The 22,142-nt window shown below is 38.9% G+C and overlaps 7 protein-coding genes across 7 annotated transcripts; all 7 read left to right on the top strand.

Annotated features, from left to right (window-relative positions):
• Positions 1-496: 496 nt before the first annotated feature.
• On the top strand, positions 497-1,603 carry BATDEDRAFT_28189 (uncharacterized protein; the record flags this gene model as incomplete). The annotated part of the gene is made up of 3 exons (XM_006682524.1): positions 497-977; positions 1,109-1,149; positions 1,235-1,603. The coding sequence occupies 3 exons, from the start codon at positions 497-499 to the stop codon at positions 1,601-1,603; spliced, it is 891 nt and encodes a 296-aa protein (XP_006682587.1).
• A 359-nt stretch (positions 1,604-1,962) lies between these two features.
• BATDEDRAFT_28188 (uncharacterized protein) lies at positions 1,963-2,992 on the top strand (the record flags this gene model as incomplete). Its single annotated transcript, XM_006682523.1, has 3 exons — positions 1,963-2,443; positions 2,514-2,554; positions 2,666-2,992. 3 exons carry the CDS (start codon positions 1,963-1,965, stop codon positions 2,990-2,992), a joined length of 849 nt encoding a protein of 282 aa, XP_006682586.1.
• A 3,305-nt stretch (positions 2,993-6,297) lies between these two features.
• On the top strand, positions 6,298-8,028 carry BATDEDRAFT_14616 (uncharacterized protein; the record flags this gene model as incomplete). Its single annotated transcript, XM_006682497.1, has 2 exons — positions 6,298-7,431; positions 7,531-8,028. 2 exons carry the CDS (start codon positions 6,298-6,300, stop codon positions 8,026-8,028), a joined length of 1,632 nt encoding a protein of 543 aa, XP_006682560.1.
• Positions 8,029-11,800: 3,772 nt separating this feature from the next.
• BATDEDRAFT_92312 (uncharacterized protein) lies at positions 11,801-14,848 on the top strand. The gene is made up of 3 exons (XM_006682643.1): positions 11,801-13,056; positions 13,131-13,454; positions 13,530-14,848. Exons 1-3 carry the CDS (start codon positions 11,971-11,973, stop codon positions 14,766-14,768), a joined length of 2,649 nt encoding a protein of 882 aa, XP_006682706.1. The 5' UTR covers positions 11,801-11,970; the 3' UTR covers positions 14,769-14,848.
• A 906-nt stretch (positions 14,849-15,754) lies between these two features.
• On the top strand, positions 15,755-16,288 carry BATDEDRAFT_28185 (uncharacterized protein; the record flags this gene model as incomplete). The annotated part of the gene is made up of 1 exon (XM_006682522.1): positions 15,755-16,288. The coding sequence occupies one exon, from the start codon at positions 15,755-15,757 to the stop codon at positions 16,286-16,288; it is 534 nt and encodes a 177-aa protein (XP_006682585.1).
• A 1,592-nt stretch (positions 16,289-17,880) lies between these two features.
• On the top strand, positions 17,881-18,696 carry BATDEDRAFT_92434 (uncharacterized protein; the record flags this gene model as incomplete). The annotated part of the gene is made up of 1 exon (XM_006682642.1): positions 17,881-18,696. One exon carries the CDS (start codon positions 17,881-17,883, stop codon positions 18,694-18,696), a length of 816 nt encoding a protein of 271 aa, XP_006682705.1.
• Positions 18,697-20,718: 2,022 nt separating this feature from the next.
• Positions 20,719-21,240, top strand: BATDEDRAFT_28184 (uncharacterized protein; the record flags this gene model as incomplete). The annotated part of the gene is made up of 1 exon (XM_006682521.1): positions 20,719-21,240. One exon carries the CDS (start codon positions 20,719-20,721, stop codon positions 21,238-21,240), a length of 522 nt encoding a protein of 173 aa, XP_006682584.1.
• Between the last annotated feature and the right edge of the window lie 902 nt (positions 21,241-22,142).

Raw genomic sequence — 22,142 nt, 5'->3', positions numbered from 1 at the left:
GATGTTGTTGATACAATTTGTACTCTAAATTATCTCGAATACCTTCATACTAGTTCAAGGAAACAGGCTACACATCTCGGGAATGCAACCGTGTCTTCATGTCAATTGCCAGGAAAACTAAGAGTTCAAAAAGCAATACTATTTAGTTTTATTTTACGCGAATACGACTGTAAAAATTCAGCATTGTATAAATGTTTTAGTTTATGCTCGTAGCCTAAATCTCTACTGATGTTATATCCATCTGCTCCTGTTGAGAATGTGTAAATCATCATTTCGATGAACTTGGCTTTACAAACATACGTTTGGATATACAAAACATGTTGAGCTGTTTTACAAAAAGTGTTATACTCATTATGATTATCAAGCACGACAAAGATGCAATATACATACATTGCCACCAAGCTTGTTTTTAGCTCTAATTTATCATCGGCGTTGACAACAGTTGGCATCGAATTTATCCATTATTTCTCATACCAACTTTACCAATACAATTGACATGAATTCTTCACCAGCTCGAATTATAACTATATCCAACCATCTTGTTGGCGCATATGGCGGCATGAGTTTTATTATGGCAATGGGGAATCTTGAAACCTATTTCAACAAGCGCACTACTATCAACCTATTACAACTTAGCGTGTCAGGATTGAGTTTTCTCATAATAACATTATTTGGTATCATGCCTTTGATATCTAGTCACGGCTGCAACTTATTTTTCATATGTATAAGTTGTTTCTATGCGATTTTTCAAGTTATCGCAATGGGACTTACAGCAGCACGCTGTTTGGTGTTTATATCCAGATCCAAGTACTACAATGTCATCTTTGGTGGAGTCATGTTGGCAACGTTGATTTGCTCCTTAATCACAATTGGAAGTGCCACTAATGCGATACATATAGTAATACCTGAATCAACCTGTATGGCAGCTCTTCAGCCCAAATGGAATAATATTTCTAGAATTGGATTGTCTATTATCTGTAAGTACATGAATAGTTTAAATCTTAAAGTATGTGGTTATCAATGCATTGAGTCCAATAGTTGATTGAGATGTTCAAGCGAGTTGTTTACTGATTCTGCATTTCATGAATGTATCTAATGTGATTGCTAGATGCCGTTCTCTTGTTCTGTCTCAACATTCCTGTTCGAAGGGTTGGATCGCTTTGGAATGCATCTGAATTTGATTATTATCTGTAGAATTTAAACTAATCAAAAGTTGGTTTTTATGAAATATTAGCATATTGTATTCTTATCAGAAATCAGCTCCAGTAGTCAGTTGATCTCCAAAATCGAATCAACCGCACGTTGGCTTACAATCAAAGTATCACTAGCCATGTTAGCGTATCTTATAATAGGCATTCTGTCAATCTTTGGATTTTTTGCAAACGCACCATTTATTCCATATTCTACTCGTATATACTTTACAATGCTGGCATCCAACTGGGTGTGTGTACTGACTTCGTTTAATGGCACAAGATCAAATGAAAGCAGCGTACGAAGCTCGATAGTACATTCGGTGAATGCAAGCCCTACTGTAGTTCCAATCACCTACTCGATTTATAATAGGTTAAAAATCAATTTAATAGGTGTTTTTCACAGATGGTGAATTAAATACCGTATATATTCAATAATATGCAATGTTTAAATTCAGTCGTAGTTGGTGTTGTTTTGAAGGATTTCCAGGAGTGGTGAATTGTGCTTTGCCAGATTTAAAGCATACGGATAGTGATTCCAAACCCCTTGTGAAGTTGGTTGAATTTGATTGTTTATGATACGAGTCGTATTAACTTGGAATCACTGCTTTAAACCAATTCATTTTCAATTCTATTCATGTTACTGCCAAATAACAAGTGATTTTGTCGCGTACCAATCATCAGCTAGACCACATCAGTTTTGTTCTATTTGATAAAACTGCTCGATTATATTAGGCATCTGTAATATTTATAATCAATCCAAAGTTTCATCATGAGTCGCTATAATCTTTATTACATGGAGACTGATGACTACCTACTGGGAGCATTTGTAGGGATGACCTTTCTCACTGTTGTGGACAATATATCGGCACTCAACAACCAGCCTGCTCTCGCAAATGGGCTGCAATTAATTGTATCGGTTCTCAATCTCATTCTCAACTTGAATTACATTATACAAGACTCTGCTCCAGATATCAACTGTATGGCCATGGCAATATTGGATACGATTATATTTGTGATATTCGAAACTATTGCGGTGGGGTTGATCATTTCGCGCTGTACTGTATCTTTGGCCGCCTACACGTATTATACGGCTATTCGTATTTCGTTCATGGTTACAGCACTGGCATTTATATTATTTAGGTTTGGAAGCATTCTTGCAACAGTTATCCAGAGTGATTCCAATGGAATATGTGTGCCAATTACCCAACTCAGATGGGATATCATTTCCAAAATCAGTTTGACTGTTATCTGTAAGCATACATTGCGTTATTGTCAGAGCTCAAGCTTGTCATCTACTAATGAATCCAACCATATAATTAGATGCGTGCTTGCTTATATGCCTACTTGGTTCTCTTTGGCAGGTAATACTGTGCTATTACAGACCAATGAAAAAATCACATATTTGCATTACCATGCTTATCAGTTGATGAGTTATAGCTGACCACAATGCATGTCCTGACTTTTGATGCTAGACTGCTGTGGGTTCACCGAAAGTAGGTGAAAGCAATGAGACTTTGGCAAAGGTTGAATATTCTACAAAAATATGGATCATCAAAATCTCTGTTGCGATTATGGGATTTATAGTCATCAACGTGGTATCGCTGTTTGGTTTGAGTAGAAACTATAATTATGCTCAGTACATCATAGGCACGTATTGCACTATGATGGCATCCAACTGGTGCTGTGCTTTTGCTAATGCAGATGATATACGATCTGGAGTCAATAGCGGACGTAGTTCTATTCGACAAGCACTACTTCCCAAAACTGTGCCTAATTCGTCTGCCATGGCCGAGGTTTGACTCGTATCCTCAATCTGCAGTGACTCAATATTTGAGTCTGTGACCATCAAGCTCGTTTATATCCTTATTTCATGATAGCAACAATAAAATCATCAGTTCAATCTCAATCCTTTTACACGTGACACGTTTCAGTGTATTTTAGCCACAGTATTTTCTTGTGATTGTCTGCAAGATAGTTATACCTCAAGACGCTAATAGAGGAGGTTTATAGAAAAAAGACCTTTAGTTACACATAGAATTACCGATTTTATAGTATTTATCAACTATTTCATGTTGTCCGGTTTGACCCTTTTCAATGCGCTTTTATTGATCTCTTTTAAACTATCCAGTGTAGTTGCATCTTCCAGCGATCCGCAAACACCAAGCACTACATCGCATACGACTTATGTGGCAATAGTGATACTGATGTGTGTTATTTTTCTCACACTATTAATCTGTTGCTGGAGTATATTAAAAGACCGAGTGCTGAATACAAGTGCTAGTTCAATGTTCCAATGCAAACGCATGTCAAACTCTTATCCCGAAGATTCATCAATAGAAGCACCACCAACTTACGAGTCCATGAAGTTGCCATTTCAGTCACAAAACGACACTGGTTCACCAACTCCACAGTACACAACACTGCCCTTGAAATATCCACCAAAGATTCATAGCTGAATGGATACTTAATTTATGGCCTCTATTAAAGTAAGTCGTGGATCACTGCAGTTGATTGTACTAGATGATGTTTGCTCACAACTATGGTTTTTATAGCTTATAACTATGGATCTACAGTTTACCGAACGTGCAATCATTTATGTATTGGGAAATGAAATCACAATAGAATACTCATGATTTTGATGTTGTTTTTAGTTGCATTTGGATAATGAATTCATTGTCTTGTCAACAGCTTTACGCCAATTGGAGCCATTCGAGCCATTTGAGGCTTTGATGGCGAGTTTAGCGAAATGCTTTGGCATCGCTTGTTTTGATTGTTCGCATTCTTGTTACTATTGATTCTTTCTACCCTGACAATTGTAACCTACTTGCATTCACATTCATCTCTAGCATATATATTTTTAAAATCGAGTTTGGGTATTCTGTAAAACTAGCAATGAGCAGACAATCTTACCAACTAGACCCGCACCAAAAAGTTGATTCCACGGCATACGGCGATTCGAATTCAATCAACAATCCATTGACCGACAAGAATCAAGACCCATTCAAAAATACCCCTAGTCGGAGTTCTGATAGTACATTCCATACGGGTTCCTTGGGATTCGATTCCAGCCCATTTCCATCTACTCCAAACGACAAAGATGCTCTTATTCAAGGTCCAGTTATTACTGAACTGCCCTTTGCTGCTTCTTCATCCCCGCACAAACTGGATCGAGTGTCTGCCATCATAAGTGGTTCATTCAATTCAAATTCTAACGGAAGCAATATCAGTCGTCGTCCAAGTTTATTTCGCAGAGGTAATATTTTTGGTTGGCACGATGCCAATCGCCATCAAGTGTCTTGAATTCAATCCATTTAGATAGTCGAGCAAGGTTTACTGAGATTGGTGGCACTACGTATACTTTTACAGCTGTGTTCATGTAAAACACAACACTTGTTTTAAAAGACAATGTCTAAATATTCGCTGTGCTTTCCTATTGGAGGTTGACTTGATGGATATTCTCGATTCAGTCAACTCAGCGTTCATGCGATTGGGTTTGATTGTTTTGATGAAATTTACTGAAACTAGTCTTGACATTTGCTGTTTTTTATACAAAAATAAGCAAGAACCAGTGAATGACTGTTTAGTGTGATAGTCTACGTGAATGCGCTGTAAACTAGCGATATTTCGTTTCATGTACTCATATTTTTTGATTTTATATACAATTTAGATTCGATATCCGCTTCAAATATCTCATCCGATTTTGGACAGCATCGTATTCATCATTCCGAGGCTTCCAAATCTTCCACAAGTGTTGATACTGGTACAAATACATCTGTCAACACATCGTCCACTGCACAAGCGGTAGCAGCTCTTTTAAAGCGATCCAACTTGACACCCTTTTCAAAAACATCCACGAATGACATTTCAAGCTATGACAAAAACTCGAAACAGATCGACTCTCAGCCTTGCCATGGCTTGAATACCGATACGCTGCATCACAGAAATAACAATATGCTTGCCAAACCACTGGATAATTCTATACCCACATTATGGACTATCTTTTCATGGGCATTGACATGTTGTTTCCCTCGAGTGTTGTTGACTTTTGTGGGAGTCAACACCAAGAATCAGCAGCAAGCATGGAGAGAAAAAGTCGCATTGTGCTGGATCTCTGTAATACTATCAACGCTTGTTGTCATTTTTCTGATATTTTTTAATCGTCTCTTTTGTCCAGATAACATCTTGGATAATACAGTCGACATTAATGCTTTTGGTAAGTCGTGTTACTCGGGTTGTATCTGGTTTTAAATTTTGCTAATCCATCCAATCTTGTGCTTTAGGTGGAGTTGTTGTTTTTGGCAGAATGTACAACTCGTACTATACCACTCCTCCATACAACACTCTTTTTGATCAGACTGATGCGTTTGGTGGAATTGATGTGTCGGGTTCATTTGAGCAACCCCAAATCTCTGCTTGCCAGTTACTCAACGTGGCAGAACACAAATTTGCCAGTGTCCAATCAACATGTCGACCTGATTGTATTGACTTGAATGTCTTGACATCACAGCACAATTTTCTACCCTACTCTACAGTTACCAATTTTTTTGGCCAAAACGTTACGGTTCTTCCTGATCCTGCTTATCCATGGTCTGAAGTCAAAAGAAGAAATTTGGTTGTGTTTCGTCAAGTAGTTTTAAACTTGGCTCCTTATTTTGATGCTCACCCTGAGCCAATTTCTGGTGATGTCATGGACGCTTTACTGCGAAAAGCTCAACTTACCAATGATGCCACACGTATTTTGTGGAAGAATGCAGATATCACACCAGACATGGCCAACTGCCTAGTTCAAAAATATTATGCTGGTGTTCTCTCCCAACTGCCCATGACGTGTATTCTATCTCGACTCGTTACCATTGTTGTTTCTATCACTGTTTCTAGTATCTTATTGACTCGGTTTGCCATGGCAGTCTTTTTTGACCGAGTTTTGGCCTCGCGTCTGATTAGAACCTGTAAAAATGCACCCGAAAATCCATACGATCCTGTTGTGGCTAAAAAGTCGGAAAACAGTCGTGGAGCCAAGTTGCATAGTTCTATACATCTAAGTCTCAATTCATCTACAGATCAGCGGGAAATGCTGTCTCCACAACCTCAAATAGGTACAATTATGCGTCGACAAGACCCAACAATCCATCGACCAGCACCGAATCCAAGCGATCTTTACACTGTTATGTTTGTGACATGCTACTCGGAAGGTGAATCTGCACTTCGTACAACACTCGATTCGCTTGCCCTAACTGATTATGATGACTGCAAAAAGATTTTGTTTGTTGTTGCTGATGGGATTGTCAAGGGTTCTGATAATCAAATATCTACGCCTGATATTCTGATTAGCATGATGCATCACGATGAAGCATTTGGGAATTCTCCTGAAGCGTTTTCTTATGTTTCGATTGCTACCGGAACCAAACAACATAATATGGCTCGAGTGTATTGTGGATCCTATAGCGTTCATGGTCGTCACATTCCAATGGTGCTGATCATCAAATGTGGTACAGAATATGAAGCTGGACAGTCCAAACCAGGAAACCGTGGAAAGCGGGATTCTCAGATGATTTTGATGAACTTTTTTTCCCGGATTGTTCTTTACGATCGCATGACTCCACTCGACTACGATATCTTCCGCAAGATCCATTACTTGACGGGTGTTACTCCAGATGTCTATGAGCTTGTTCTTATGGTGGATGCCGACACTCGTGTTGCACCCGACTCGCTTAGATTTATGGTGAATGCAATGCATAACGAACCTCGTATAATGGGTTTGTGCGGGGAAACACGCATTGCCAACAAAAAAGACTCGTGGGTAACCATGATTCAAGTTTTCGAGTATTTTATTTCGCATCATCTTGGAAAAGCGTTCGAGTCTGTGTTTGGTGGTGTGACGTGTTTACCTGGCTGTTTCTGCATGTACCGTCTCAAAACAGTCAAGGACGGTTCAGTTTTGCCTGTTCTTGTCAATCCTGATATCATTGAACAATACGCCACGAACGAAGCATTTACTCTCCATCAAAAAAATCTATTGCTGTTGGGCGAGGATCGGTTTTTGAGTACGTTGATGCTGAGAACGTTTCCCAAGCGGCTGATGATGTTTGTTCCAGCGGCATATTGCAAAACAACTGTGCCTGACAAGTTTTCTGTGCTGCTTTCGCAACGACGTAGATGGATCAATTCGACTGTCCATAATTTGATGGAGTTGGTATTTGTCAATAATCTATGTGGCACATTTTGTTTTTCGATGCAGGTGAGTCATTATATTTGATTTGGTGATGGTTTCAAACTCTGACTCATTTTAGCAATGTTTCAAACTTTTTGACTCATTTTGGTGTTGTTGTAATTGTAGTTTGTTGTGTTTATGGACCTTCTTGGCACTGCAGTTCTTCCAGCTAGTTTAGTCTGCACGTATTACTTGATCATCTATGCCATCGTATATCCTATGCCATACAACATCACGTCGTTTCTCAACCTTTTTGTCATGATCATCACAATATTTTTGCCCATGCTTCTTGTATTGTTGTCAGGTCGTCGAGTTCACTATGTGCTTTGGATGTTTGTATATCTGTTTACTCTTCCCATATGGCAGATTGTATTTCCTCTATACTCGTTTTGGTATTTTGATGATTTTAGTTGGGGCGAGACTAGAAAAGTGACTGGTGATGGACATGAGGTATCAAATGCTGGTGCTCAACATGATGATGAGCAATTACACGGACTGTTTGATGGATCCCGTATTCCGTTCCGTCGATGGGATGAATATGAACGTGAAGCCAGGTTCGAACAAAGAAAACATATACTCAGCATGACTGAACCACATTCTCAACCAACTCAAACCCAATCGTGAATCACAACTCCATGTTGCATTTATTTTGAATTATAAACTTTGAATATCCATGTTGATATAAAACTTGCTCACGATTAAACTGGTTTGAATGGATAATGTAACATTGGCTATTTTAAAATAATTACGAGTTACCAAAAGATGATATTAAACTTGTAAAGCAGTATTGTTCAATTGGGTTCATGGCCAGCTAGGTAGACTGATTCGATGAAACAGTTATACCTGTGCGGTCAATGTTTAAGGTATTGACCACCGTAGTGATTAGTATAGCGATACCAGGGCTCAAGAAAGTTTTCGGGTAAGATTGATCCAAATCATTCAGTCCAAGTGAGTGATTTTAAATGGATGCTAGTCAAGTAGACTAGGTTATTCGCGATTGATGGTATTATTGAGCATGTAGTGTACTGGAGAAGAGTTGAATGGGAACACAATAGTAAACAAAGGTGACCCAATTGGAAACAGGAACATACCATTTAAAAGTAAAGTAGGGCTGTGAAAAGCACTACATACCAGGGATGAATAGTTTAGCCAAGGAAGAATAGTATATGCTAGATTGAGAGGTTTATGGATGAAATGTGCAGGCTAAATATGAGTGCAATCGAGGTTTTCCATCTACCACGTATTGGGATTTAGGTTTACTGGTTGGTAGTATATTACCAGCTCAAATGGCCAGTTTATTTTGACTAGATTACTAAGCTACACTTTTTTCAAATGAATTTTATGTACATACCATAATCAAACTGGCATTGTTTGTTTTTTCATTGCTATGTAACTTATGAGTCCAAATATATCAACCTGTGTAATAAATCATCATCGATTGCAAAGCTGTATTGAATTAGTTTTCTCGCTCCAAGCCACCACTATAATTTTTTGCTAAACAGTCTGGAGACCAATCTAAAAATTGATTTTTCACAGCCCAGTCTGCATATGATATTTTGGTATATTGAGGATGAGCAGTTTCACATGGTGCCCATGCACTTGATACTCGTGACATCATCCGATATTATTTACAGACCGGCTACCATTAGCATTGTTGTGTGACTGGATAATACTTGCTAGTCATATCGCGCTTGTGGCAGGGCCAATTACCAAGTGTGGTCAATGCTCAAGACAGGTATAGCTTGGTCAAAACTCGACCCTAATATTTTTTGGAGTATCTGAAACACTTGGCCATAGGTTTAATTTGCGCCAAAATTATTCCACGATAGTGGTTAATGCCAATTCATTTAACACATGGTTTGTTTTGAGTAATGGGTGCGCTGTATATTCTAGAGGATCGAATCGTCTGAAATGAGTGTTGCTGATTGCGTTTGGACTGGGTTGATGGTGTGAATAAAACCACTACACATTTTATTTTATGCAAATAACAAGTCCAAACCCGTTACAGCCCTTTGAAATAAGTATCGTCGATTATAGCTGACTTGAAGAATGGTACTTTTTGATAGCACACAGGTGGCAAAATGCGTCATTGGCACTTTTTCAATGAGCCAATAGTAGGTGAATAAAGCTTGTACTCGAGATCACTAGTAGCGGAGAGAAAAAACTAAATCGAACAAGAGCGAAAACTATTAAAAACATACCATGGCATTGCCCAAATACATATTTGGATGTTTTGCGTTTGTTTGGCCAGTCAGCGCGGCGGTATGTAAATGCTGTTGAAACAGAACGTTTTCAAGAGTATCCCAAATTATATGGTGGCAATGCTAAATCGCAACAGGAAGCCTGGCATTTCAACAATAGCTTATCCATAGCAATGTTCCATGCTCAAGGGTAAACATTTGGGTTGTACTTGCGAAATAATAATGCTTTGTATCGTGGCACACTGAATATAGCTCTAGTATGACAAACACAAATCCCCGAAGTGGCGATAGAACCGATTAAGACGTGCTTGAAATCCAACCCACCGGATCACCAACAAGCTGTTTCGTACATTGATACCTTAAAAACGGCCCAACCAGAGCTTTTTCTACAACAGATATTCTTTTTAAATAGAACAAATTTAAATACCTAATCCGCTATACATCTATAAGTTGAGTTTTCAAGTTTGCCTGTAATCACTATTCATGGCAATTTCCCAGAATAGGTAACATCACAAATGGAAACGTATTCGCACAACTCAAAGCAACTCAAAAACCACTCCAAGTATCCAGGTCAACACGCTGATCTTTTGGATGAATATCATGCTCACATTGTTCAGCAGCCCGTATTTACGAGGTGCAGTGGAGTGTCCAACAATGGTTCGATAACATATCCTATTGAACCCTGCATTGCTGTTCAGTTGGTCAAAATATCTGACTCCAACAAAAGAAACCCTCGGTAAGAGATATACTATGATGTCTTTGGTCAAGCATCCTACATTGGTCTGATTTCTATGGATATTACGCTTTGCCTTTCGGCACTTGCCAAGACTTGCATTACTCATTAATTGCTATTCAAGTTTGATGCTTTTAACACCACATGTTTGAATTGCTTTAGTATTCTTAACCCTGAAACACTAGTAGCACAGGCCTATTTAGTGTCGGTAGATGAAACGACATATATGAGTTATTACGCACATCCCGTTACATTTCCGAGCACAGAATATTTGAAAATGGACCCAGGGTTGTCTACGACTGCGCAGGAGCAACAGCCAAAGGACGAGCAGTTGAAGAACGAGCATGAGCAGTCCAAGGACGAAGAGCCCAAAAAGATTATTGTGAACAGGCTAAAGCGACAGTCGTTACCCTCTAATTCGTCAGAGTATTCCAATCGGCAGGTAAACTCGACTTCAATCGATGCAGGCTTTGGTGACCCATCTTCAAAGCATCCAAAGGTCAGATCAGGCAAAAATTATACTCAAGAATTTCCAAGCTTCAACCATATCGGTTAGTAATTGACTGCTTGTAATATTGCTATTAGACAGAGTATCGCTCGTTTGCAATCCTGATGTACATATTTATAACTCAACGTGCTTACCGCTCAATAGCCGATAAATTACCGCGGCCAAGTCTTTTTAGCTCTCCCATGTCTTCTACACACTACAACGTTGATCAAGTAAACTTTGAATCAAAGTTGGATGCTACCTCACAATTCATACCACCGACACCCCAAACAGCCGTTTCCGACTCGAAGACGGCCAAGAATAATTTGGAATGGAAAGACATTACCAGCCGTGTTTTGATGAATCGGCCAATTCAGACACAAATGTCCACTCTATGTGGAAATCAAACAGCAGCTGCTGACATTGCTACAGACCTAAACAACAATCGAGGAGTGTTTTTCTTTTTTCCAGATTTGGGAATACGTATTCCTGGCAAATTCAAGATTCGTATTATTATTTCGAGAATACAACTCGAGTGAGTTGGGGTTGCTTTTCGAGTTTCACATGGTTGCTTATTTTCATCTAATAGCTTGTTTGGTCTACATGTCTAGTGAGAGCCAACGTGATGAGCTAATATCTCCAAAGAATACTATTCTGACTGAAGTAGTAACCAACGCATTTATTAGTCATTCTCCAAACTCATGGGCTGGTCATCATGGTAAGTTCATCCCACTGTCTTGTTTACCATTACTTTTGCTGATTTCACTTTGAATTGTTTTAGCGCCGACACAGCTATCTAAACATTTCTCTCGACAAGGGGTGAGAATCCCCTTGTTCAAGACTAGAAGAAATTGATCACTCCTAAATAAATGATCTACTTATATTTTTAGTAACTAGACTTGTTGGTATGGCTGTAGGCTGAGTGAATTACTTGAATGATTCATTTGACAGGTCATGCATATTCGAACGACCCAAATTGTCTTGAAATGCCAACAGTTGAGCCATGAGAAAAGCTGTCAAAATAAGGGTCAAGTTTTGGATATTTTAGTCGAGTGTGAATTCACACTTGTCCTGGTTTACTGCATTGGTATTTGTTCAGTAGTAAATTACAAGTTTACTTTTCAGTCTGCGATACCTTTAAACCAATGTCCTTGACAACTTTTCCTAAATGTCCAGACAATGGTGGAGTCTCTGGCCGCAAAGTATCGGTCAGAGTCAACATTTTTCCTATTACCAAGCTTCCTGATATATTTGTATATCAGTATGATGTAGCATTCAGTCCAGATGACATTCCACCGTCAAAGGCTCGTCGAGCTTGGAAGGTGTTTGAAAGTCATATTATGAAAGCTGTCAGTTCAAAGTGCTTTATGGTTTATGATGGTCGCAAGATTGCATATTCGGCATTTGATATGCCTGATCAGACACTCACTATTGATGTTCCTAAAGAGGATGTTCTTGTAATTCCTCCACTTGATTATGGTGGTGGTCGGGATACGTTTGATGGTGGTCGTGGTGGTCGAGGTGGTGGTCGAGGTGGTCGTGGTGGTGGTCGTGGAGGGTTTAGCAGTCAACCGCCTCGAACTGTCATTCAGCTTCCCCCTCCTTCTTTCAATCCGGTCATTCAAACAGAACCTCTCAAAATCACTGTGCGAAAATCCGTTCGTATTAGTTTTCATGAGCTGCTGCTTTTCACTACAGGAAAGGGACCAGAAACTGAAGAGGTCATGCATGCTACATCCGCACTCTCTATTTTGATCCGTCATGTACCTTCTATGCTGTTTACTCCTGTTGGTGCCAATTTCTTTACCCCTGAAGGACGTAAGCCTATTAGCGGTGGTTTGGAGTGCTGGCGTGGATTTCATCAGTCAATCCGTTCTATGATGGCTGGACATCTCGGTATCAATATTGATGTTGCATCGACTGTATTCCGAAAAGGTGAAATCTCTGCCATTGACTACTGTCTTGAAACGCTTGGTCTTCGTGATATGGATCAACTGAGTCGTTTGCCTCGTCTTTCTGAGCGAATCAATGGTGTTCTCAAGGGAGTGAGTGTTGTTACCATTCATCGTGGTGATCAAAGGCAACGCTTTAAGATTGGCCGTATCTCGAGAGAATCTGCTCGCGAGTTTAAATTTGCCAACAAAGAGGGTGGTGGTCAAATGTCTGTCGAGTCTTATTTCAAAGACATGAATGTCAATCTTCGTTATCCTACCCTTCCCCTGGCTCTCAAGGTATTGACTGGCTATTTTAATCTTTTGTAGAATTGTTGATTTTCATGGCACTCACTGTTTTTTTTTTATTTCAGGCCAATGGAAAAACTGCATTCCCACTTGAAGTTCTCAAAATTGCACCAGCACAGCGATTCATGAAGCGTTTGTCTGGTGATCAGACTTCAGACATGATCCGTGCTACTGTTCAACGACCCAATGAGCGACAAAAGGAAATTATGGATGGCGCAAATAGTAAGCTGAGATACAGCAACAACGATCATATCAAATCGTTTGGCATGGTTGTGGGCTCTGAGATGATGAATATCCCTGCTCGAATTCTACCCGCTCCAAAAGTTATTTTCAAGAATAACAAATCATTGAATGGAACTGATGGCTCATGGAATCTGCGTGGTACTCAGGTTGGCTTTTATAGGGTTTCTAATTGCTCTCATGTCTTGCTTTATTCAGCACGTAACTCATTATTGATTGATTAGCTTGTTTCTGCCCCAGTGCTTGAAAGTGCAGCATTTATTTTTTATGTGCGTATTTCTGACGGGGATGCCAAAGCGATTGCTACTACTTTGTTGTCCAAGTTTGCCGATACAGGTATGAACATCAAAGTGCGCAATCCTCCTGTTATTGTCACAAACCCAAATGTGTTTAGCAACATTCGTGGATCTCTCCAGTCTGCATTCAAAGAAGCTGCTGTCCAGTTTGGCAAGCGCTGTCAACTCATTTTCTGTGTTTTGGACAAGGAGCCCAAGAGTCTTTATGAAACCATCAAGCGCATATCGCTAACTGAAGCCGCGGTGATTACTCAATGCATGCTGTTTAAAAATGTGCGCAGTGCCCAGGAAATCAAGGATCAGTATGCATGCAATTTGTGCCTCAAGGCCAATATTAAAATTGGTGGTGCTACCAACTATGTTGATCGACTTCCCAAATTTGATCGACCTACAATGCTATTTGGTGCTGATGTTACTCATGCTGCACCTGGATCTCAAGCTCCCTCTATTGCAGCGGTAGTTTCGACAGTAGATAGACAGGCTACAATATATCATTCCTTTATTCGGGCTCAGGGTGTTCGTACAGAGGTCATTCAAGATATGGAGAACATTGCTGGTGAAGCACTCGAGTCGTACAAAAAAACTACCAAGACGTATCCCAGTCGCATCTTCTTTTTCCGTGACGGTGTTTCCAGTGGCCAGTTTTCCGAAGTACGCAATGTGGAGGTGCGAGCACTCCAGGCTGCATTGACCAAACGCAATATAAAATGTACTCTTACCTTTATGGTGGTTCAGAAACGCCATCATATTCGCTTGTTCCCTACCGATCAAAACAAAGATAGATCAGAAAACTGTCTTCCTGGAACCGTTGTTTCCACCAGCATTACCCATCCATCCGAATTTCAGTTTATTTTGCAATCTCATGCTGGACTTCAAGGAATGTCTCGTCCAACCATTTATCATGTGCTTTATGATGACAATGGCATGAGCAGCGACGAACTGCAACAACTCTGCTTCAATCTGTGCTTTTTGGCTGAACGAGCAACTCGATCTATTGCAATGGTCTCACCAGCTTACCGTGCCCATATTGCTGCTTATTACGCTCGCATGTTTATTGAAGGAGAGTTTAGCGACACAGGATCTGTCTCGAGTGGAGGTTCTGGTGAACAAAGCATCACTTTTAAAAATGTAGCCGAATCGATCCAACAAACCATGTATTACATGTAGATTTGGTTCATTTAACTCGCCATCATCTTCATCTATTCTGCTCATGCCGTTGCAAACAAATGAACGTTTTACCGATGAAATGCTGCTTTTCTAAGCACAATTGAACATGCTAGTAAAGGGTTTCAGGGCTTCATCCCTGGCAAAGTGGGTCACCCAGTTCAGGTGGAAATCAAAAACTGTTTGGCAATAATAGGGTTAGGGTGCAATAGTACACCAAAGTCAGACCCTGCAGTTGGTGACAATGTATTATAATCAAACGTTGCATAGAAACCTCCACTTTGATCATGGTTTAAAACCATTCTGATGGCATCAAACAAGCTGCTGTTACTATGGTTTGGAACTGTAAACTGCCTGTTTGGTTTATGTTAATGTACAGATTCTACAAATGGTATGCCAAAAATCATGCCAAAATCAAAATCACCAAACAGTATCGTTAGATCAGCCGAGTGATGTCATGTATTCAATCGAGATGGATTGCAGTTCAACAAACTGGTTGCAGTGCACAAGACACGAACAATAAATGATTCTGTCATCCAAATCAGCACTAAACAATCTACCGATACTTTGAATAAACATCAATAAAAACATACTCTTGTGTGGTTGAATGAAATGTACACATCAAATACTTGATCCACATTGATGGTGACAATTACGCATTTTTTGACTTTATTCTCACTTGGTCCCTATTGTCTCTACTATCCCTATGTCGTTAGCTGTAAGGGCTTTGAAAGACACAATGTTGCCCTTTAAATTTGGTGGAAACTGGCATCAGTCATACTATGGGACTGATTGCTTGTTGTGTGCTTGAACTCCCTTATTAATGTTGTATTTTACATGGGTACAGCTGTAAAAATAACCTTTAGTTTTGGCCCTTTAATCAATCCATGTTGTATAAATATCAAAACAAACTGCCAAAACTATCCAGTATTTCGACACTATCGGAATAAATTGCTGCTCGTCTGTATTGTTCATCTGAATAGTTTACAATGAAACAAGCTGTGATTTTTATAATTTCGCTGCTGGCAGCCATGTCGTCGGCTATAGTCGTATCGACTTCTGAAAGTCCAGCTCCCACATTCGAACCATCACCATCAACATCAGGCTCATCATCACCATCAGGCTCAGGCCCACCCTCAGCCATATTGTTTCAACCTCATAGTGATACTCGTGTCGCTAACCTGTTTTCGTACTATAATACACTTTTGAAACAATACAATTTGAAAGCTGCTGAATGCGAAATTTTAAAACAAGAGTGCGAAAAACGCAACGTAGTCGTACAGGGAAAAACGCTTCTATATATACGCACTCTAGCTAAATGCACACATACAGATCCATCAACAAATTTGCAATTAAAAGCCACTTCCAATTGTATCAAAGAAAATTCTGAAAAAGAAGAACGTTTGTACATTGAATTACTTGCGGAAAAAATTGATGTATGTGGTGAAGTCAATCGACTCGAAGCAAGAATGAACGAGGTCGAGGCTAAAATTCAAAGCTTGCTATTCAATGATCAACAATAGCTTGATTAAATATCAAACTGCTACCAATCTGCATAGAATTGAAACAATAAAGTTTAGAATCATGATGTCTGCATATTGTTTGTAGGTGCACATTGTACAACAGTGAATGCAATGGATTGCCATTGGCTGTTGTTTTGAACCATTTTGTCAACAAATGCAACTGCTTATGACATGCAATAGATTTGGATGATATACCAACAAAAAATCAACATAAACTGGTTTACCGAGTATGTTGTATACAACAATTGCTTTTATACATGTTTGATATGGATCATTCAGCTGGGACCATTGCATTGTTAATAATCGACTACAGACTCATGAATGTGTATTTTAAGCTAGTTTATATCATAATTATGACAGGATGTGTGATGAGATGATGCAGTGGACATATATACAACGTGTATTACAGTAAAAACATGGACTGATTGTTTGAACATGTATGGATACAATCATATTCGGGTTTGACAACATCGAAATGGTGGTTTCCAAGTTGAATACTCGGTATTGGAATCCAAACATTTAGTTTGATGAACCATATCATGATCGCATAGCTCAGTCACGATCCAATTGGCATGAACAGTCAAGTCGTGTAGTTTGGGTTCAGCTTGACACATTTGTATTGTCAATCTTGAACAAAACATCAAAAGTGGATCAAGATCAACTGGAACAACCAACAAACTGGATCCAGTATGTGTAGTTGCACTGGGTTGTATATACTGATCACAGTAAACAACTCGAGTGTCATTTTACTGGTTGTGGTTATGGTTATGGTGACATGACAGTGTTGGGTAGATACAGCGTTACAATGATGGGTCAGCAACAATGTGATGGAACTGGATGTGCAATATCAAAACCATGCCCAGAATACGTGATATAACGACAACTTGCAACCATATTGATGTAAATGGACCACTAAATAACAGTGTTGGTGTGTGATAAACAGTTGCATTACTGACATGTGTCATGATTGTTGTTGAACTAGATTGCGATCGTATCTGTGATTCAGAACACAACAAATGTGTGTACAGAGTTGTATTGACAATATTGACAGTCAAACACAATACATGAATGTGGGTTCAAACTTGGTGGTCGTGCAATGTATGATTACTAAGAATGCAAAGTGTAGATTCAACACTATAGTCTGATTGTGTGTCATATGATGGTTGTTGTATATCAAACACGCAATGCAGTCAATGTGTAGTAATCATTGCATATTGCAATGCAGAATACAGTCATTGCATGATGAATATTAAAGTGATTCATTTACATGAATACGGTTGTAAAGCAAAGCGTTTGCGGCTAAACAACACTCATGAAGGGTGTGCTTTTCAATATACCTGATAAAAGGGCCATAAAAGCATAATTTAATCGATCAAATCGATCAATATGATATTATGATTAGGGAGCAGCATACTGTTTAGCTTGATAGTGGCTTATTACAAGCAGTCAAGTAACCCTATATAATTGGTTAACCTAAAAGGGTTGGTTTGCTATACAAAAATTATAAATAGTCGATTGAGTTCAGCTTTATAATCGACACCAATCTCGACACTCTACTTTCTACTAATTGTTTGAACCCATTGACTAATCTGATGAAATTGATTGATATTCTATTTGTACTGACTGCGGCAGCAACCGCTAATGCAATATTGATACCGGCTAATAACGATGGTTCACCCAAAGCATCAGTCACTTCAAGCCAAATGTCTGGTCCGACTAACGAGCCTAATCCAGAGATTTCTGACGAAGACTGGCAAGACATAATGGGTATAATTAATTCAAGCACTTCCAACCAAGATCAGCAACAACCAATCGATGTAGCTGTTCCAAGCACTTCCAGCCAAGACCAGCAACAACCAATTGATGTAGCTGTTCCAAGCACTTCCAAACGAGGTCGGAAACAACAATCGATGGATCAATCCGGTCCAAGCACTTCCAAACGAGGTCGGAAACAACAACCAACTGATGTAGCCAGTTCAAGTTCTTCCAAACGAGTTCGAAAACGGCCAATGGGTGAACCCAGTCCAAGCACTTCCGATCAAAACCAGCAACAACCAATCGACAAAGACGAGTCTGTCAATCCTGTTCCAAATCAAATGACTAGATTAAGCGAAAAAGATCAAATGGATTTTGATCACATGAGGATAGTGTTTAAATTGTCTAGAAAGATAGCAAAAGAAAAACGCAGAGAATATTATGAATATTCAGACCTTGAATTAGAACATCAATTGGCGTTAGAAATGGGTAAAGAGTTGCCTGATTCAAAATACGATCCAGACGCTAAAAAGAAAGCAAGAGAAGATTATAAAAAGGCAAGCAGAAAAGTATACAATTTCAGACGAGAGCTAAAGAAGCTTATGAAAAAGTATGGTTTAGAATTTGATGAGCCGAGTTCGGATTTGGATTGATGATTCGCCAATGAATTTGATTTTGAATAAATTTAAACTTTCTGATACATTGACACGGTTTGTTCCATATACATTAATGACTTGATAACAACCAGTGTTGATTGTAACTATCAGTCATACTTGCAATCACTTGTCAGTTGCATGATACCACCAACTGACCATGTCGTGTATTGTACAACAAACGTATCAATACACTTGTTCAAAGTCGGATGTAGATTGCGACATCAACTGGTTTGATATTGGTCAATCAGTGTTGTGTCAGTTTGAAATGTAATATATGTAGTGTCGTATTGACGTCAAATGGATTACTTGTATTCATCTTGTAGTGACTGTATTCTGAGTTGCAATACACAATGGCTACTACACATTGACTGGTTTGAACTACTTGGAGCCATGTGGTATTCTGACACTACTATCAATGTGTGATGTCGATATGTCAAGATAGTATTGGTTTTCAACAAATCACTGTTTGATTGAAACCGTCAATACTTTTTAGTTGACATCAACATTGTCATTCATGTCAATTTGTGTGTAGTTGCCAACACCACACCACAACAATAATGTGCCAACTTTCGAGTTCTGTGATACACTATTTCAATTATGACCGGATCGATGTTGATCACTTGTCAATACACGGGTCAGTTGTATAATCGTATGACTGTTGGTTAACCAATGTTTGACTGTCGATATTTGAATCATGAATATTGTCCAACATTTCATGACACATGAATACACTGCATATACAAGCAGTAGCAATGACCAATCAAGACAAACAGTGACAGAGTTACTCATCAACATATACTCGATTATCAGTCGAGTCTGCATATATCAACTAGTTGCAACACGTCATAATCAATGTGGATTGTATTGCTCACCAATCGATCATGACAGCTAATCCAATACCAATCATGTAGTCAATACAATCACCAACATATCGATGATTGTTGACTTGTGGTTACAACTCGTCAATTGTATCCAATGTTACAGGTGATGCACATCTGATTACTGCAAATCAACAACTTGTCAAGCATATCATAGTGTGTATTTCCAACGGACCATGCAATTACAAATCAATGTATACGTGATCAACATTTGATATTTGATGGTGATGAACCAACCATGATTGATTGTATCATACAACTAATACAGTTGCATTGTCTGGTATGTATGATCGACCCAGTCATGTCAAACAATAACTGATGTGTGTATATCGAGTTTGTGTTGCATGGACACATCAAGGTGTTTGATAACGAGTCCAACGTGATGATACAAACCCAATATTATATGAATATCCAAGTTGATGAATCAAGTCGAGGTTTGCAAAGTGTCAATGTCAGATCAATCAAACGAACCAGTCAACCATTATATTGTGACTAGTGATGACACGGTTTGAATGTCAACGAGTTGGACAGTCGATAATGTGGTGATTGTGATTTGGTCAAACTGCAACATTCGTATATCACCAAGTCGGTTTAATGTATGTGATGTATTCAGCGATTGTATACTAGTCGATTGATGCAATATGATCATGTCACATACTATTGTATTGGTGACAATGTGTTGTTGAATAGGCGAGATCTCGAATGTTTGCAGCATAAATGGAGTGGATGTACAGTATTGCTTGTGTACCGTCATGTAATGATATCATTTGAAATATATTGTGTAGCGACATCATAGTGTGACAATATACTCTGATCGTTGATCTTGATATCGGGTACCAGATCAAGCAACGGACGGTTGTGTAAAGGGAGATCCCTTTAAGGTTATGTTGACATTTATAGCAGTAAATCAATGCTAACCCCGACAACACAAATCCCTTAGGACGGTCATTCAAGGAATATGCTTTTAATATTATCAATCTAATAATGTATACAAATATGTCACCAAACCGACGTATTGAGCAACAATCATTACAATTTGCCTAACCAAACCAATACAGTGAAACTATCAATCACCGTACTATCATCAATCCTTGCTGTCTGTTCGGTCACAATTGCCAATCCAACTGATCCCAGTTCGACCATGAGTGCTGCAGCTAGCACTTTGACAGCTTCTTCAAGCGCAACTCCAGCTGGTGGATCTGGCTCTCCAGAATCTCCTAGCACAGATAAATTTAAGAAATATTGCGGTCAATTTGATGCTACTGAAGTGTCGTTGATCGAAGAAATTGCAAAATCTCGGATTAAATCCATGAAAGCGTTTAAACTACTTGAAAGTCAACGTTTTGATGCTGATATTCAGGAAAGATTGATTGTTAGAAAGAAGGAAAAGCTTGAGAGTATGAGTCAAGTTCCGAGTCGGAAATTGAGTTCTGCTAAAGCCAATTATAAGGAGTTTCGTCAAATTTGTGAAAAATTCAGATACAATGCAAATGATTACGTTTGGAAGCTTTTGGATAGGACGGAAGAAAATAATGAGTTGACGACCAAACTTACAAGCCATTCTTCATTTGGAGTATCACTGGATGATGATTATAGTTTACCGAAATCAGTTTACGGATATAAGGATTGCCTCGAGTATTTCTACAATCGCTTACCACAGTGATTGCCACGATTCGAGCACAGTGAAACTTTCCAAGATTCTGATGTTCAGCAACAAACTTTTCAATCATAGACTCGTCACATTGTTGCAACTCAAAATGGGCCATCATCTAGAATATGTTGCAATGCAGTGTGTATTGCATGTTTGGATGCTTGTCATTTGTCATTCATTCAATAAACATCGTGTATTACCAAACAATAGTGTATTAAACTAATGGTTTGATCATATTGCACCAATCAACCACCATGCATTGTATTGATCACTGCAGTGTCATTTCTGAATCCATGCAATTGTGTATATTGTCATTTTGAGTTACCAATCAATTCATTGATACCACTGGACTATTTGACTCGGTGATCCAAATGATCCGGCTGGTTCTTGTAGCTTGTGAACATATTTGTGTGGTTCATAGTCGAAAGTATATCACAGTAAGTAAAATATGACAATAAAGTAATGAACCAATGCATGAATTGCGTTGTTTATTAATCCAAGATCGTATCTTTTATGAGGTGAGATAGTAGTGGAACAATACCAAGAAAGATATGAGGTCCATAGCTCAAACATCATTGTTGAGGGTTCCTTATCACTATAGATCTTCTATCAGTGGTGGTTATACTTGTGTACCAAACATAGAATCCCACACAAGTATCCACACACAATGCATGTCAACAGGCTGCACATATCAACAATCCAAGTCCCATTACAAAGATCACACATTACCAATATCTAACATTATATTGGTTAATATGATTCTATCCATGATTGCTAAACATTATGCAATATACACATCAGGCACTGTTATTCTAAACAGACACGTTTATAATAACCAAAACATTTTCCCTTTGTTAAATAAACAACCTATGATGTGACTTTTGAAATTACATTAAAACAATCAATCAAGTTTA

Source organism: Batrachochytrium dendrobatidis (assembly GCF_000203795.2).
Source record: "Batrachochytrium dendrobatidis JAM81 unplaced genomic scaffold BATDEscaffold_17, whole genome shotgun sequence".
NCBI classification, from domain to species: Eukaryota; Fungi; Chytridiomycota; class Chytridiomycetes; order Rhizophydiales; genus Batrachochytrium; species Batrachochytrium dendrobatidis.
This window is presented reverse-complemented; position numbering and strand designations above follow the sequence as displayed.

Bases quoted from the DNA above. Each gene is read 5' to 3' on its own strand.
- BATDEDRAFT_92312 (XM_006682643.1), top strand. From the start codon at position 11,971: ATGTCCTTGACAACTTTTCCTAAATGTCCAGACAATGGTGGAGTCTCT. The intron at 13,057-13,130 runs GTATTGACTGGC...TTTTTATTTCAG, and splicing joins CCCTTCCCCTGGCTCTCAAG to GCCAATGGAAAAACTGCATT. The intron at 13,455-13,529 runs GTTGGCTTTTAT...TTGATTGATTAG, and splicing joins GGAATCTGCGTGGTACTCAG to CTTGTTTCTGCCCCAGTGCT.